Source organism: Mauremys mutica, chromosome 12, assembly GCF_020497125.1.
Source record: "Mauremys mutica isolate MM-2020 ecotype Southern chromosome 12, ASM2049712v1, whole genome shotgun sequence".
NCBI classification, from domain to species: Eukaryota; Metazoa; Chordata; order Testudines; family Geoemydidae; genus Mauremys; species Mauremys mutica.
Window position 1 is genome coordinate 80198311 of NC_059083.1, and position 12740 is coordinate 80211050.

Consider the following 12740-nt stretch of genomic DNA (forward strand, 5'->3'; position numbering starts at 1 on the left):
ATGGCGGCCTTTGCCCTCTGCAGACCTGGGTTCGAATCCTTGGCTAGCTCACACCATTCCCCAGCCTGCCATGCAGCAAGGTACCCGGGGCAGGGGTGCTGAGGGCCTGTGCTGGCAGGGCAGGGACACTTGACTGGAATGATTGCTCAGCACCTGCCAGACGAAGCCTGGCCCTTCCAGGGCTTGGCTTCCTCCCCGGAGCACCAGATCCACTCGGAGAACAAAGCAAGCCTGGCTGGGGTGAGGCGTTACCCGTTTCACTGTCCCTGGCTGGGACTGTCTGACCCAGCGTCCCGTGGCTTCCCGGCCCTGCGGCGTTGGTGTGAGGCGCCGAGCAAAGGGCTAACTCAGCCCAGGACGTTCCTGGTTCGAGGGGGTGGGAGCTGCGGAGGGTCTGTCCCTGCCGAGCGCTGGCTGGTGCCTGGCTCGCACAACTGGTCTGTGGGAACCTCCTCCCTTGGCTAAGAAAAGCGGTACTGGAGCCTGCTGCCCTGGCACCGGAGTCCCAGTGGCCTCAAACTAGCACTGCGCACACGCGCTTTCCTCCTGCGCCTCACCTCGAACACAGCCCCCGAGCCGAGCCCCGGCTGCCCCTTTCTGTTGGCAGCGTGGGAGCTTTGTTCTGCAGTGACCTTGCCTTCGTGGGCAGCCTCGGCACAGTGCCAGGCAGGGCCGGGAGGGCTGGCCCTGGGCAGAGGAGAGCCAGTGGCAAGAGGCAACAGCCCCTGGCCACGCTGGCTGCTGTGGGCACCACGCCCTGGCAGGGGGCAGCAGGCTGGGGTTTGGAAAGGTTAATGGTGGCAGGCTGCGCTGGGTGCTGTCCGATGTAATTATCCACCCCACTGCCTTCACTCCTCCGCTGCGCGGGGGACGGAGTCAGAGCTGACAGATCTGGGTCTCTGGGTCCTTTCAGTCCCCTGCAGGACTAACCTAATTGGATCTCGGCCAGCTGCCAGGCAGAGCCGAGCGAGTTCTGCTGAGCTGCCGGTGCCTGTGTATTCAGGGCGCGCCGTGTGCTTAGAGGGGCCGGGCCAGAGCCCAGGCTGCTCCGCCCCGCTGGCCCCTGCCAGGGAGAAGCTGCTTGCTCAGACAGTTCCCGTGCCCTGCAGCGGGAGGGTTCAGCAGCCAGGTACTCCCGGGTTCCGGCGTGGGGCTGCCCTGCCAGCGCCGTTCATGGGCTGGTCGCAAGCCTGGGAGCTGAGAGTCAAGCTGGCTTTGTTCTTGTTCGCACATCCTCACCAGTAGCAGAGCTAGGAATAGAACCCGGGCGTCCGGGCGCCTGGCCCTGGGCACTAACTGCTTGTCTCCACCTGCTCAATTACCACTCCCAAAGGAAGAGCTTAATTCGTGTTCCTTGGCCACAGCCATGACCACCTGCCCTGGGCACCAGCCTTCCGGGCTGGGCTCTGCCCTGCCAGGGGATTTTTTTGCATACAGATGTTGGCCGGGTGCAAACCCCTGCCAGCCAGGAGCCCTTGAGCAAACAGCGTCCCTGGGGGTGAGGGGCCCCCCAGCGCTGGGTGAGGCAGGACCAGCTCCTGCAGCGTGGGGGGCGGGGGCTGCCCAGCTGCTCTTCCCCCCCCCGCTGGCCTCGGGCGCTGCGGGGTTAATGGGGCGGGCCCAGCAGCTGCAGTGCGCTCGACCCCCACTAGGGGGCGGCAGAGCTACGCTCACCGGCACCCAGCCCCGCCCCCGTGCAGGATCGTTAACCCCTGCAGTGCCGCAAGGCCCCGGCTGGAGCTGAGGCGGCTGCTGCAGCGAACCCAGCAGGGTGCTCTGAGCATCTTGGCACGGTCGGGGGCAGACCCAGACTCCTCCCCAGGCACGGCCCCTGCCCCCCAGGCACGGCCCCTGCCCCCCAGGGGGCTACTGGAGAATCTCCCTCAGCTGGCTTCCGTGCAGGGGCTATGACACAGAGCTGAGCAGTTCCCGTCCCCCGCCAGAGGGAGGCCCCAAACCCCTGGCCCAGGGGCACTAGGGGAGATTCCTTGAGGACTGCCTGAGCCCTGCCCCCCTGGGCTGCCCTTCAGGGGACATGGGCCTGCCAGCGCCCAAGGCTCCTCGCCCCACACAGGAGGGAGCCACAGCCCAGCTGCTGCGGTCTCCAATACCCCCAGCAGGGGGCAGAGTGCTCCGAGACGGGGACCCTCCCGCTGCAGGCTGGGGGCAGGAAGCCAGGGCTAGGGGTGGGAGGGGCTGGGGGTCAGGACTCCTGGGTCTGTTCTGACCTGAGCCAGCCTCCCCCACCCCCAACTCTGCCAGTGCCCCTCAGTCCCGACCCGCAGCCCTGGCCAGGCCCCACCCCACTCACTTCACTTGGGACCTTTGGGACCTGGCTGGGTAGGCGAATCCACTAACCCTGGGGCACTATGGGCCTTGCCCTGTATTTTCCCCCCCCAAATTCCCCACACATCCCCTCCCTCCCCACGCATCCCTCCCTCCTGCGCTCCCCACACATCCCCTCCATCCCCCCACCCCCTCCTGCTCTCCCCACACATCCCCTCCCTCCCTCACCCCCCTCCTGCGCTCCCCACCCATCCCCTCCCTCCCTCACCCCCTCCTGCGCTCCCCACCCATCCCCTCCCTCCCCCACCCCCCTCCTGGCTCAGAGGGTGACGCTGGCTTTGGCCACCCCAGGGGAAGGGGGGGGGCTTTGTTTGTGGAAGGTTCCCCCCCCCCAGCTGCTCTTCCTGCCATTTCCCTCTGACCCCCTCGCTTCCGCCTGCTGTTTCCACCCGTCCCTTATCCCAGCCGGCTGCCAGGAAGGGGGGTGGCACCAGCTGGGCCTCCAGTGCACTGGGCCTGCTGCTCCCCATCTGCCCCCATAACCTCTGCCCTGGGGCCAGCTCCGGGCCCCCAGCCCCTGACGCAGGGTTGGGAGCAGCCAGGGGTGCAGGGTGGTGGGGGGAGCCCAGGACTGGCTTAGCAGGGGGCCCTGGCAGAGCTGGGGGGGCGAGCAGGGGGCAGCTCGACCTGCTGGGGGAGCTGCTCCAGTTGACACATCCCCCTAGGGCTGCAGCCGCTCCCCTGCTCTTTGCTTAGCAGGTGAAATGCTGAGTCCCGTCCCCCCCACCGCACCCAGGAGGGGCAGTGCCCCCCCACCTGGGCTTGCCCCACCCAGGGTCTCCAAGGGTCTTCCTTGGGGCCAGCTGGGGAACAGCGCCGGTGGCACCTGGCCGAGCCCACGGTGCCCTCCGAACCCGGGGCCCCGGCTGGGCACTGAGGCCCCTGCATTTCCAGCCCCCCAGCACCAGCCCCAAGCGTTGGCTCACAGCAACCGCGGCTCCAAGCGGGGCCCAGGGCAGGATCCCTCCTGCCTGATCCTGCAGGAAGCCTGCAGCCCGTCGGCTTCCCCAGCGTGGCCCCGGCCCCGCGTGGAGCACCATAGCCCAGCGCCCGAGCCGCACGCTGCCAGGGGCCTCCCAGTGCCACCCTGGCCGGAGCCTGCTAAGCCAGCAGGGTGCAGCCACCTCTGGGCTGGAGCGACCGTGACAGTTCCTGGCCGCTGGGCCGAGAGTGCGCAGCCCTGACAGCGGGTGGGGTGGGCAGGACGCGCCTGGTATGGCAGCTCCCAGCAGCTGCATAGCTGGGATTCCTCGGGCAGGGTTAACTCTGCCCACATGCCCAGGGAGACGCCAGCTGCCTGCGCCCAGAGGCTGGGACTGGGCCCGCTCCATCCCTGGGCTCCACTCCCACCCCCCAGCCCCCCCGGCCCTCATTCCTCCCTGCAGCCCTTCCCCCACCCGCTCCAGCTCCCTTCCCTCTGCAGCCCCCCTCCCCCTCCCCTGCTCTCCAGGCTTGGCTGGTAAATGTGCTCTAGGGAAGCCGAATCTGCTGAGCAGGGGGCAGGGAGGGGCTGAGCGAGTGGCAGGCAGCTCCATTGCCTGCCCCCAAGGCAGGGCGATGCCTTGGGGGGCCTGCTGCTGCTGTGGCTCACAGCCCTGGCACGGGCGGGGCCCCTTGTCCCAGGATGGTGTCTGCCAGCCCGGTGCCAGGGGCGCTGCTGGTGAAGGAAGACGAGCGCCCCTCCCGAGGTGCAACTCAACTGGATTTTAATGAGCTCAGCGAGGGGGGGCTGAGGGGACGGGGCACAGCCATGGGGGGGTCAAGGACGGCACTCACACCGGGCATCTACCATGTCAATCTCTTGCAAGCCCACAAGCCCCCCCAGCCAGCCCACCCCCTCACGGCTGCCCAGCGGGGGTGGGGGGCATGCCCCCTTGTGCCCGTCCCTGCCGCGCAGCAGGGTGGCTGGGCGTGTGCCAGGCAGCTGGCACGGGCCCTAGGGGTCTATGCACTAGGGGCGGGCTCAGTACTCCCAGAGCGTGGCGCGGGGCAGGGAGTCGGCGTCGGCGCGCAGGGTGCCGGCCGGGTCCCCGCGCAGGTATTTCCCGTTCTTCCCCCGGACGGCCACGCGCCCGCGCTCCCGGAACTCGAAGAAGAAATCCTCGGCCATCTCCCCGTCGCTGCAGATGGCACCGCTGCTGGCGACGTACCAGAACTTGCTGCCGAGGCCTGGGGAGAGAGCGGAGGGGGTGGGTGAGGGCAGGGCCCTGCCAGGCCGCGCCCCCCCCCCCTCCGCCCGGCCCGGCACTCACCCCGGATGTGGTAGGCCCCGTCGCTGAAGAGCAGCTGGAAGACGTCGTAGGTGGCCCGGTTGGCATCCAGCAGGTTGGAGCCGCGGTGGCAGCAGACGAAGCCGTGGTCGCCCCGCAGCACCAGGATGGGCCGGTTAATCAGCTTGAGGACGAACTCCTCATCTTCCCCTGGGGAGCGCGGCAGGGCTGTGGGCAGCGGGTCGTGGGGCAGCCCTGCCCAGTGGGGCCACAGCCACCCCTTCTGCCAGGGCCTGGGCACCAGGCACCCCCTGCTCTCCCCAGTAGCCCTGCCCCTGGACAGCCAGGGGGACGTCACCCTCCGTTGGGGGTGCAGCAGCTGGAGCTCGCTGGCACAGGGTGGGCGTCGCAGCTGCAAACCCCTCTCACCCACCGCCCCCCAGCAACGCTGCCCTCAGCCTGGCCCGGTAGGCGCTGAGCCCCGGGCTCCTGCATCCCCTGGCTGCAGCAGGACTTACCAACGGAGTCACTAACCGCGGCCAGCTGCCCGTTCTTCTTGGCGCAGATGTACTTGCCGTTGCTGGCCTTGAGGGCCACCCGCCGGCCACGCCACTCGATGTCGAACATGCTGTTGGCGGCACTGGGGGGGCGAGCGAGACAGCCCGAGTCAGAGACGGGCTCTGGAAGGGGCAGGGGGCACCTGCAGCGGCTGATCTCCTTGGTGCTCAGTGCCTGGCAAGCCCAGCAGACTGGCCCAGGCAGGTACCTGCCAGGAGGTGCCTGCCCCCAGCCCAGTGCTCCAGCAGCCAGCGACCCAGTGAGTTTTACAGCCTGGTCACAGCTCCCATGATGCGTGCTCAGCCCCTAGGGCTGGCCCCAGACCTGATTGGCCCTTTGTCCTGCTGGTGCCCCTGCCCTGGTGCCCTCGCTCCTGGCACAGGAGCCTTGCTGTGGCTCCAGGGCTGGCCAGCTGGGCGCTGCAGGCGGGCGAGCGGGACGGCGCACATACTCACACGCTGGTGGCAGTGACCTGGATGCCCCCGTGGGACACCAGGGTCCAGGAGCTGCCCGCGTTGGAATGGAAGATGCACTTCTTGGTCTCTCTGTCAATTTGCATCTGGAAAGTCTCATGGGTCATCTCCTCGTCCTGGTTGGCTGAGACGTTGACACCTGCAGGGAACGAGGAGGCCGCAGGGCATGGGGCAAGGCTGGGGGTCAGGACTGAGGGGCACTGGCAGAGCTGGGGGGAGGCAGAGCTCAGGGCTGGGCTAGCAGGGGCTGTGGTTAGGATTAATGGAGAACAAGGATGTGGCTTTATGGCCCATCCCCTGCTCACGTGGATGCACGGCCCCGTCCCCCCCCGGGTCTCACTGGTGTTGTGTAGCTGCTCAGGCCGGAGGAGGGGCACTGGGGAGCCCCCCAGCATCCCTGCATGGCACCTGCCAGGAGCCAGTGTTGCCAGCCCCTGCTGTCAGGGCATGCACCCGGGCGAGCAGAGCATGGCTGACCGCTCGGGTCACGGAGGGAGCCCTAATTCCCTGTGTCACAGCCCCGGCCACGCCCCACTCACCCCCCTTTCCACTGGGCGAGCAGCTGAGCTGCGGGCGCCCCCTGCCCAGCAAATCCTCCCAAACAATCGGCACTAATTGGGCTCGTTAACCTGATTGCTGTTGTTTCCATCTGCTTAGCAATTCAGAACCACAACCCCCCTATTTATAACTCAGCCCTCAGCGTCACCCGCACATAAGCTGCTTGGGCCGTGCACAGCAGCGCTGGTAGCTTGCTGGCTGCATGGGGCAGCCCCACCGCCCCTCACTGCCCCAAACCCGGGCACTCCACGGGGTGCCCATCAGCCCCCCTGCCTGTGCCCGAGAGAGCCACCACTCAGCCTGCAGCCAGGGGGTTGTGGGCCCTGCCCCCAGGAGGTGTTTGCAGTTTGTAGGGGGCACAGGGCATGCTGGCAATGGCTGGCTGCGGCGCCCCGGGAGATTCCTGTGTCTCCCCTCACCAGTGTCCTGAATTTGGTGGGTCTCCCTCCAGCACCAGCTTTTCGTCCCACGCACAACGTCACCGCCAGGCCGTGCAGCATGGCTGGCAGGAGGGGCTCGGGGAGACCCATGGTCTCTCACCCCCCCCCATGTGTACACATGCACACAGACCCCCTACACACGCACACCGAGACCCAGGCTCTCACACACACACACATACACATGCACACAGATGCCCCACGTGCACACACACCCATGTGCACACACACGCAGACCCTGACACCCCCCCGATCCACACACACACACACTCACGTGTACACACACCCACACAACCTATGCGCACACACCCAGACTCCTGCTCTCACACACCCCCTTGCAGCACTCTCCCCCCTCCCCCCCATGGTGCGCAGGCCGGGTTGCGGGGCCAGGTTACCATGGCAATGGAGCAGCGAGCAAAGCGCCGCCTTGGCGGAGGGAGCGTCGCCCGCTGCCACCTGTTCCCCGTCGGGCCCATATGGCCCAGGCTGACTCACCGGGCAGGGAGAGGAGGCAGCTCGGTGCAAAGGGAGGCAGGCGCTGGGCAGCCCCTGCCCCTCTGGGTCTCCTTTGCTGGCGGGGAGGATGGGGCAGGAGGGGCAGCCCCCCAATTGGGCATGGCCTCCCATGGCCCCCAGTGCCGCTGTGGGGGGATCAGGCCTTGGTTCGGAGACCGGGGCCTGTCCCATGTTGCCCCCTCCTCCCCCAAGCTCCCTTGAAATCTGCCAGGGCTGGACCTGAGCCATGACTGCTACGGGGGAGCTCTGCTCTGACCCTCCACGCCCGCTAAACCGCGGGAACCTCCGCACCATCCTTCACCTCCATGGCCACGCTGCCCCAAGGGAGGCCCCTGCTCCCCCCCTCAGCTCCACGGCACCCTGGTGCACGTTCTCCAGCTCCACCACACGGGAGCTTCACCCCAACACGCAGCTGGGCCCGGGAGACACCGGCCCCTCCTGGGATGGCCACTGTCGGCCGTCGCCACTGGTCCAAGTGTACGTGGAAATCTGCTCTCTGGCGGGCTTGTCTCACTCGCACGCAGAGCCTGCTTTGTTAGTGTGGGGCTGCACACTAGCACTGGGGCCTGTGCACCCCCGTTTGTTAGTGTAGGGTTGCACACTAGCCTGGGGCCTGTGCACCCCCGTTTGTTAGTGTGGGGCTGCACACTAGCCTGGGGCCTGTGCACCCCCGTTTGTTAGTGTAGGGTTGCACACTAGCCTGGGGCCGGTGCACCCTCATTTGTTAGTGTAGGGTTGCACACTAGCCTGGGGCCTGTGCACCCCCGTTTGTTAGTGTAGGGTTGCACACTAGCCTGGGGCCTGTGCACCCCCGTTTGTTAGTGTAGGGTTGCACACTAGCCTGGGGCCTGTGCACCCCCGTTTGTTAGTGTGGGGTTGCACACTAGCCTGGGGCCTGTGCACCCCCATTTGTTAGTGTAGGGTTGCACACTAGCCTGGCAGGACAGAGGCAAAAGGCCTGCAGTGGCCTCCAGCTGGCACTAACTTGGGTGAGCGCAACCCACGTTGACACGGGGCAGCCGGCAACCCAGGGCTGGGCAGCGGGCACTGCTTGCTGCAGCTCCAGGGCAGCTCCTGGAGGGGAAGGGACCGGCTTGGGGGCCGCCTTTGATAGCCTTTCGGCTTGCCAGGGCTGGGCTCTGGGAAGGCCTGCCGGGGCTCAGCATGCAGGGAGCTGCTGTGCAGAGAGAAAAGTCTCCCGCTGTGCCAAAGACGCTGCCCCCGAAATGCCTGTCGCTGGTCCCAGGCCCTGGAGTAACAACAGCAGCTGCAGCAGTGAGGATTGCAGGCATGGGGCTGTGGTGCATGGAAAGTGATTGTCAGCAGGACCCTCGTCTGTTCCCCTGGAAACCACAGTCTGCACCTGGCCAGGTGCATTGGGCCTGGCTCTAGCGCCTGATTGCAAACAGGGCTGGAGAAGGACTATGAGCTGACGTGGGCTCCGGGACGGCAGGCTGCTGAGTAAGACGGGTCACTGCCCCTGGGGCCGCTCCGTGGGCCGTGCCACGGCCGGGGGGATTATTAGCTACCAGGATACCAGGCAAAAGGACCCGCAGGGCTGTTGCTGCGTGGGAGGAGAGAACACCAGCTTCCCCGGGGCTGATGGGCTCCAGGTGCAGCAGGGAGCTGGCTGGTCACTACCTGGTGCCCCAGGGATGTGGTTTATTGAAGAACCGACTGGTTTCGCCCACCCCACCGTGCGGCGTGGGTGCCAGCCAGAGGGGCAGCTCGTGACTAGGGAGACGGCAGGAGGGCCCCTCTCAGCAAAGACGGCTCGGGTGCCAATGCCACCAAGGAGCCCAGCTGGAGAAAGGGTGAGTGTCAGCCCCCCCGCCCCCGCCAGCCAGGCCCACTGCAGGGCCACCTGGGAATCTGACCCCAGCGTGGGCTGACTGTGAGTGGGGCGTGCCCCTGCCCCAGACAGAGGGGGAGCCCGGGAAGGGGTGGGGAGTGCACTTGAAATGCCACAGCGAAAGGGGGGGGAGGAGCCAGGAGAGCCTTGACCAGGCAGCCCCGGACCCGCACGAGCCCAGAGGGCCCGGAGCCCCCGGCAGGTCCCTGGCTGATGAGCCATTGCAACAGGCAGGGTGGCACCCAGGAAGCACCGGTTCTAGGTGCTGAGGTGTATGGGGGCAGGGCACCCTCCCGCCCCATAGATCAGAGACACAGACTCCGCTGGCATCTCTAGAGGGGAGCTGCCCATGGGGAGGGAAGGGGGAAGGGGGGGGCACTTACCTTGCCGGATGGAGACGTATCGGCCATTGGACGCCAGGAACACCACTTGCGGGTGGCTCTCCTCCAGATCAAAGAGTTCGTCCTTGCCCGGCTTGGAGCTCCTCCCGGCCCTCAGGGTGCCCGTGGGTCCCATGGGCGCCAGGTACTTCCCGTTGCAGTCCTTGAAAGCCAGCTTCCCTGCCTTGAACTCCAGGGTGTAGCCGGTGCGCGGGCCGGGCTCCGGCACCAGGGCGCCGTCGTTCTGCAGGTAGCGGTTGTCGCAGGCCCGCAGGCAGTACCGCTGGTTCTGGAAGGTGAGGGTGATGAGCGCGTCCACACCCCAGGGGATGTTGCTGTCGGTGGAGATCTCGTCCTCCAGGGCGCTCAGGTGCGCGTACCGCCTCCGGCTGATGCTCAGCAGGTTGGCCTGCGGGTGGATGGCCAGGTGGACGGTCCACAGCTCGGCCTCGGTGACGGCCTGGGCGAAGCAGGACAGCCTGTCTTCCGAGCCCCCAAAGAAGCGCTTGTAGGGCTGAGACTGCAGTGCCCAGCGCCCATCCGACTGGGTGACAATAGCAAAGCGCCCGTCTCTGCCCGGCTTCTCGGCTTCACACGACACCTTCCCGTCCTTGTCAGCGGCCAGGTACCTGCCCAGGTGGCTTCTCAGGAAGACCACGGAGCTGTCGGCCTCGTCCTGCTCCAGGGTCCATATCTGCTTCCTCTTCAGGCTGGGCGCCGAGGCGTTGACCTTGTAGCCAAAGCTCTCGGCCGTCAGGTAGCGGTTCTGGCAGTTGATCAAGCCAAACTGGATCTTCAGGACCTGGTGGATACCGTTGGTTGGCATCTTCTGTCGGTTCCCGGGGAGTGGGGCGCGAGCCGAGGTTCTCCCAGCCCTGCTGAGGACACTGGTGGGTGCGTGCTCACACACTCACTCCCACGCGCAGCCGGCCCCAGGCAGACCTGGATTAGAGCAAAGTGCCTCAGTCCAAGCCGCACTGACCTGCCGCTGCCCCAGTTCCTGGTCCCTCTCCGCCAGGTGCAGCCTCGCTTGCCTTCATCTAACCTGCAGCCCGGAATGCCAACCTCGTCTGGGCGTCTGGCGCCACAGCCAGCAGCACCGGCACCCCCTGCGCGGCCGCTCCGGCTGACCTCTCCTGCTCCGGCGTGCCGGGGGTGCAGACCAGGAAACGCCTGGGCTTAGGCGCTGCAGCTGGCGGTAGTGAGGCCCAGCTAAGATTACAGAGCTCGCCTGGATTTCAATGGGCTCAGTTGCGGGGTTTGTGCGGACACAAGCGAGGGGGTTGATGCGGGAGACAATGGGCCTTTGATGGAGCCTCTGCTCCGGTATTCGGCTCTGCTGGGCCGGCCTCGCAGGCTGTCCCACTGGGGCTGGGGCCGCGGCTGGTGTCTGCGTCCCTGACCGCTCCGCGGCCGGCAAGCTCTTCCCCTGGTGGCAGGTTCTGCCTCCTTCCTCTGAGCCGCCGAGCCTCAGGTGGAAAACTTGGGCCGCAACCCGATCCGCCCCTGCCGGGGCCGCGCTGCCTTCCCGTGGGCACCCGGCTAGGGTTACGGGCGTCTCTGATTCGGCAGGAGGTCACCTCCAGCCGCAGGCTGGCCCAGCCGCTAAGCTCCTTAACAATTAGCCCAGCCCTTTGATTAGTTTAAACCGTTTATCCCCCTTTGGGCCTCTGGCCTCCATCTGTCCTGCACCCCCTGCTGCTCCAAATCCTCCCCCAGCCCAGGCGGCCCCCAGGATGCCCCGTGGCCGAACAGCCCCACAAATAGCTCCACCTGGCATGGGGCAGCTAGTACCCCAGGGGGCAGTCGCCCCAGCCCGGGGGCCGTGGGAGTTTGCAAGGGGACATAGCAGGGGTGCAAACGGCCAGGGCCAGCATGGCTGCCATCCCGGGGCAGGGGGAGGGCCCATCTCTGTGGCCCTAGGCTGTGAGCCCAGCTGAGCCATTGCCCAGCCAGGTGGAGCCTGACAGCCGGGGGAGGGCGAGGGGCAGAGCCGTAACAAGGGCCATGCAAAGCAGAGGGGCGCAGCTCTACCGCGATCGGCGGCGCTTCGGTGGCAGCTCTGCCACCACCGCTTCTTCGGCGGCAAGTCTCTGACCCCGCTCGGAGGGAAGGACCTGCCGTCGAATTGCTGCTGCCGCTTCATTCATTCTTTGGCGGCAATTCAGCAGCGGGTCCTTTTCTCCGAGAGGGACTCAGGGACCCGCCGCCGAAGAGCCTGGAGCCGGCCCTTGCCTCAGGCGCAGGGGGCGGGGTGAGAAGAGCAGCTAACGGGGCCTCGGCCGGCAATGAGGAAAGAGCAGGGGGGTGGATGGGGTGGCAGGCGGCAGGGTTTGCGTGGGGAGGAGGGTGGCCCCCATGGGAGCATGGGATGAAGCCAAGCCAGGGGGCCTGCACTCCGGCCTGGCCTGGCCGTCCCCAGCCCTGTGGTGTCGCTCCCCCGGGCTCTGTGGGTGCGAGTCCCGGCTGGCGCGCGCAGTGGGGTTTGGATGGGCTGGGGCTGCCCGGCCCCCTGCGCGGGGTAAGCGCTGACCCCAGAGGCAGGGCCAGGGCGTCTCGGCAGGGAAGTGCTGGCAGCCCCGTGGGTTGGGGCGTTGGGAGCTGGGCTGGCTGTGGGGGGCGGCTCGGCCTGACCCATGGCCACGCTGGCTGCTCGGGGATAAGCCCTTGTCCCCCTGGATTCAGGGAGAGGCTCCAACGGGATCGGGGGTGGCCCTGGCCCGCAGAGGGGGCCCAAAGCAATGGGTGTCAGGGCACCTGGGACTGAGCCTGCAGCTGTGCCAGGGGATCCCATGGGCTCCTCCCCAATGGGGTACAGGCCCCATGGGGGGCACTGTTATTACTGCAGGGGTCCTGCAGCCCAGGGGTCCTTTGTATGTCTTGGGGTGTCCTGTGAGTCAGGTGACATGCGCTCCCCAGCTCCCCCCCGGCCCCTCGCCTCGCCCAGCTCCCCGAGGCGCCCACAGCGAGAGAAGGAGATTGAGAGAAATCAGACACATCAGGAGTCAAACGTGCCAACCCCCCCCCCACGGTTTCCTGTTACCTTCTCGCGGGGCGGCGCTGCCCAGGGCTCCAGTACACACTCCCCTCTCCCTCCACCAAGGCCTGTCGTGCCAGCTCTGCCCCTCCAGAGTCCCTCTCTGCCCTGGCGGTGCGGGGGAGCAGAAGCAGAAGTGGGTGCCAGCCCCCCTGCCCACATTTCCTGCCAGCCTGCACACCCTCTGCTCACTGTTCCCAAGTCCCAGCCGGGGTGGGGAGGGTCTCTGGGCTAATGGGGCTGCCGGCCGTGAATCCTGACCTGCAAAGGGCTCTGAACACACCGGGCTCCTGCCTTTGGGTCGCTTCTTTCTGATGGGCAAAGAGGCCTGAAAAATTTGTGTGTTGGGGGGGGGGGCAGAGGTCCCCTAGAA

The 12740-nt window shown here is 67.0% G+C and overlaps 1 protein-coding gene across 2 annotated transcripts; it reads right to left on the bottom strand.

The window, feature by feature from the left end:
• Window positions 1-4093: 4093 nt before the first annotated feature.
• Window positions 4094-12476, bottom strand: FSCN2 (fascin actin-bundling protein 2, retinal). 2 transcript variants are annotated; one of them, XM_044983413.1, is made up of 6 exons: window positions 12374-12476; window positions 9334-10272; window positions 5570-5726; window positions 5075-5196; window positions 4599-4766; window positions 4094-4515 (listed from the first exon to the last, which is right to left on the bottom strand). In XM_044983413.1, the coding sequence occupies exons 2-6, from the start codon at window positions 10154-10156 to the stop codon at window positions 4310-4312; spliced, it is 1476 nt and encodes a 491-aa protein (XP_044839348.1). In that variant the 5' UTR covers window positions 10157-10272; window positions 12374-12476; the 3' UTR covers window positions 4094-4309. The 2 variants fall into 2 exon arrangements, with proteins under 2 accessions (XP_044839348.1, XP_044839349.1); XM_044983414.1 differs by lacking the exons at window positions 4599-4766; window positions 12374-12476 and having other exon boundaries at window positions 9334-10919.
• Between the last annotated feature and the right edge of the window lie 264 nt (window positions 12477-12740).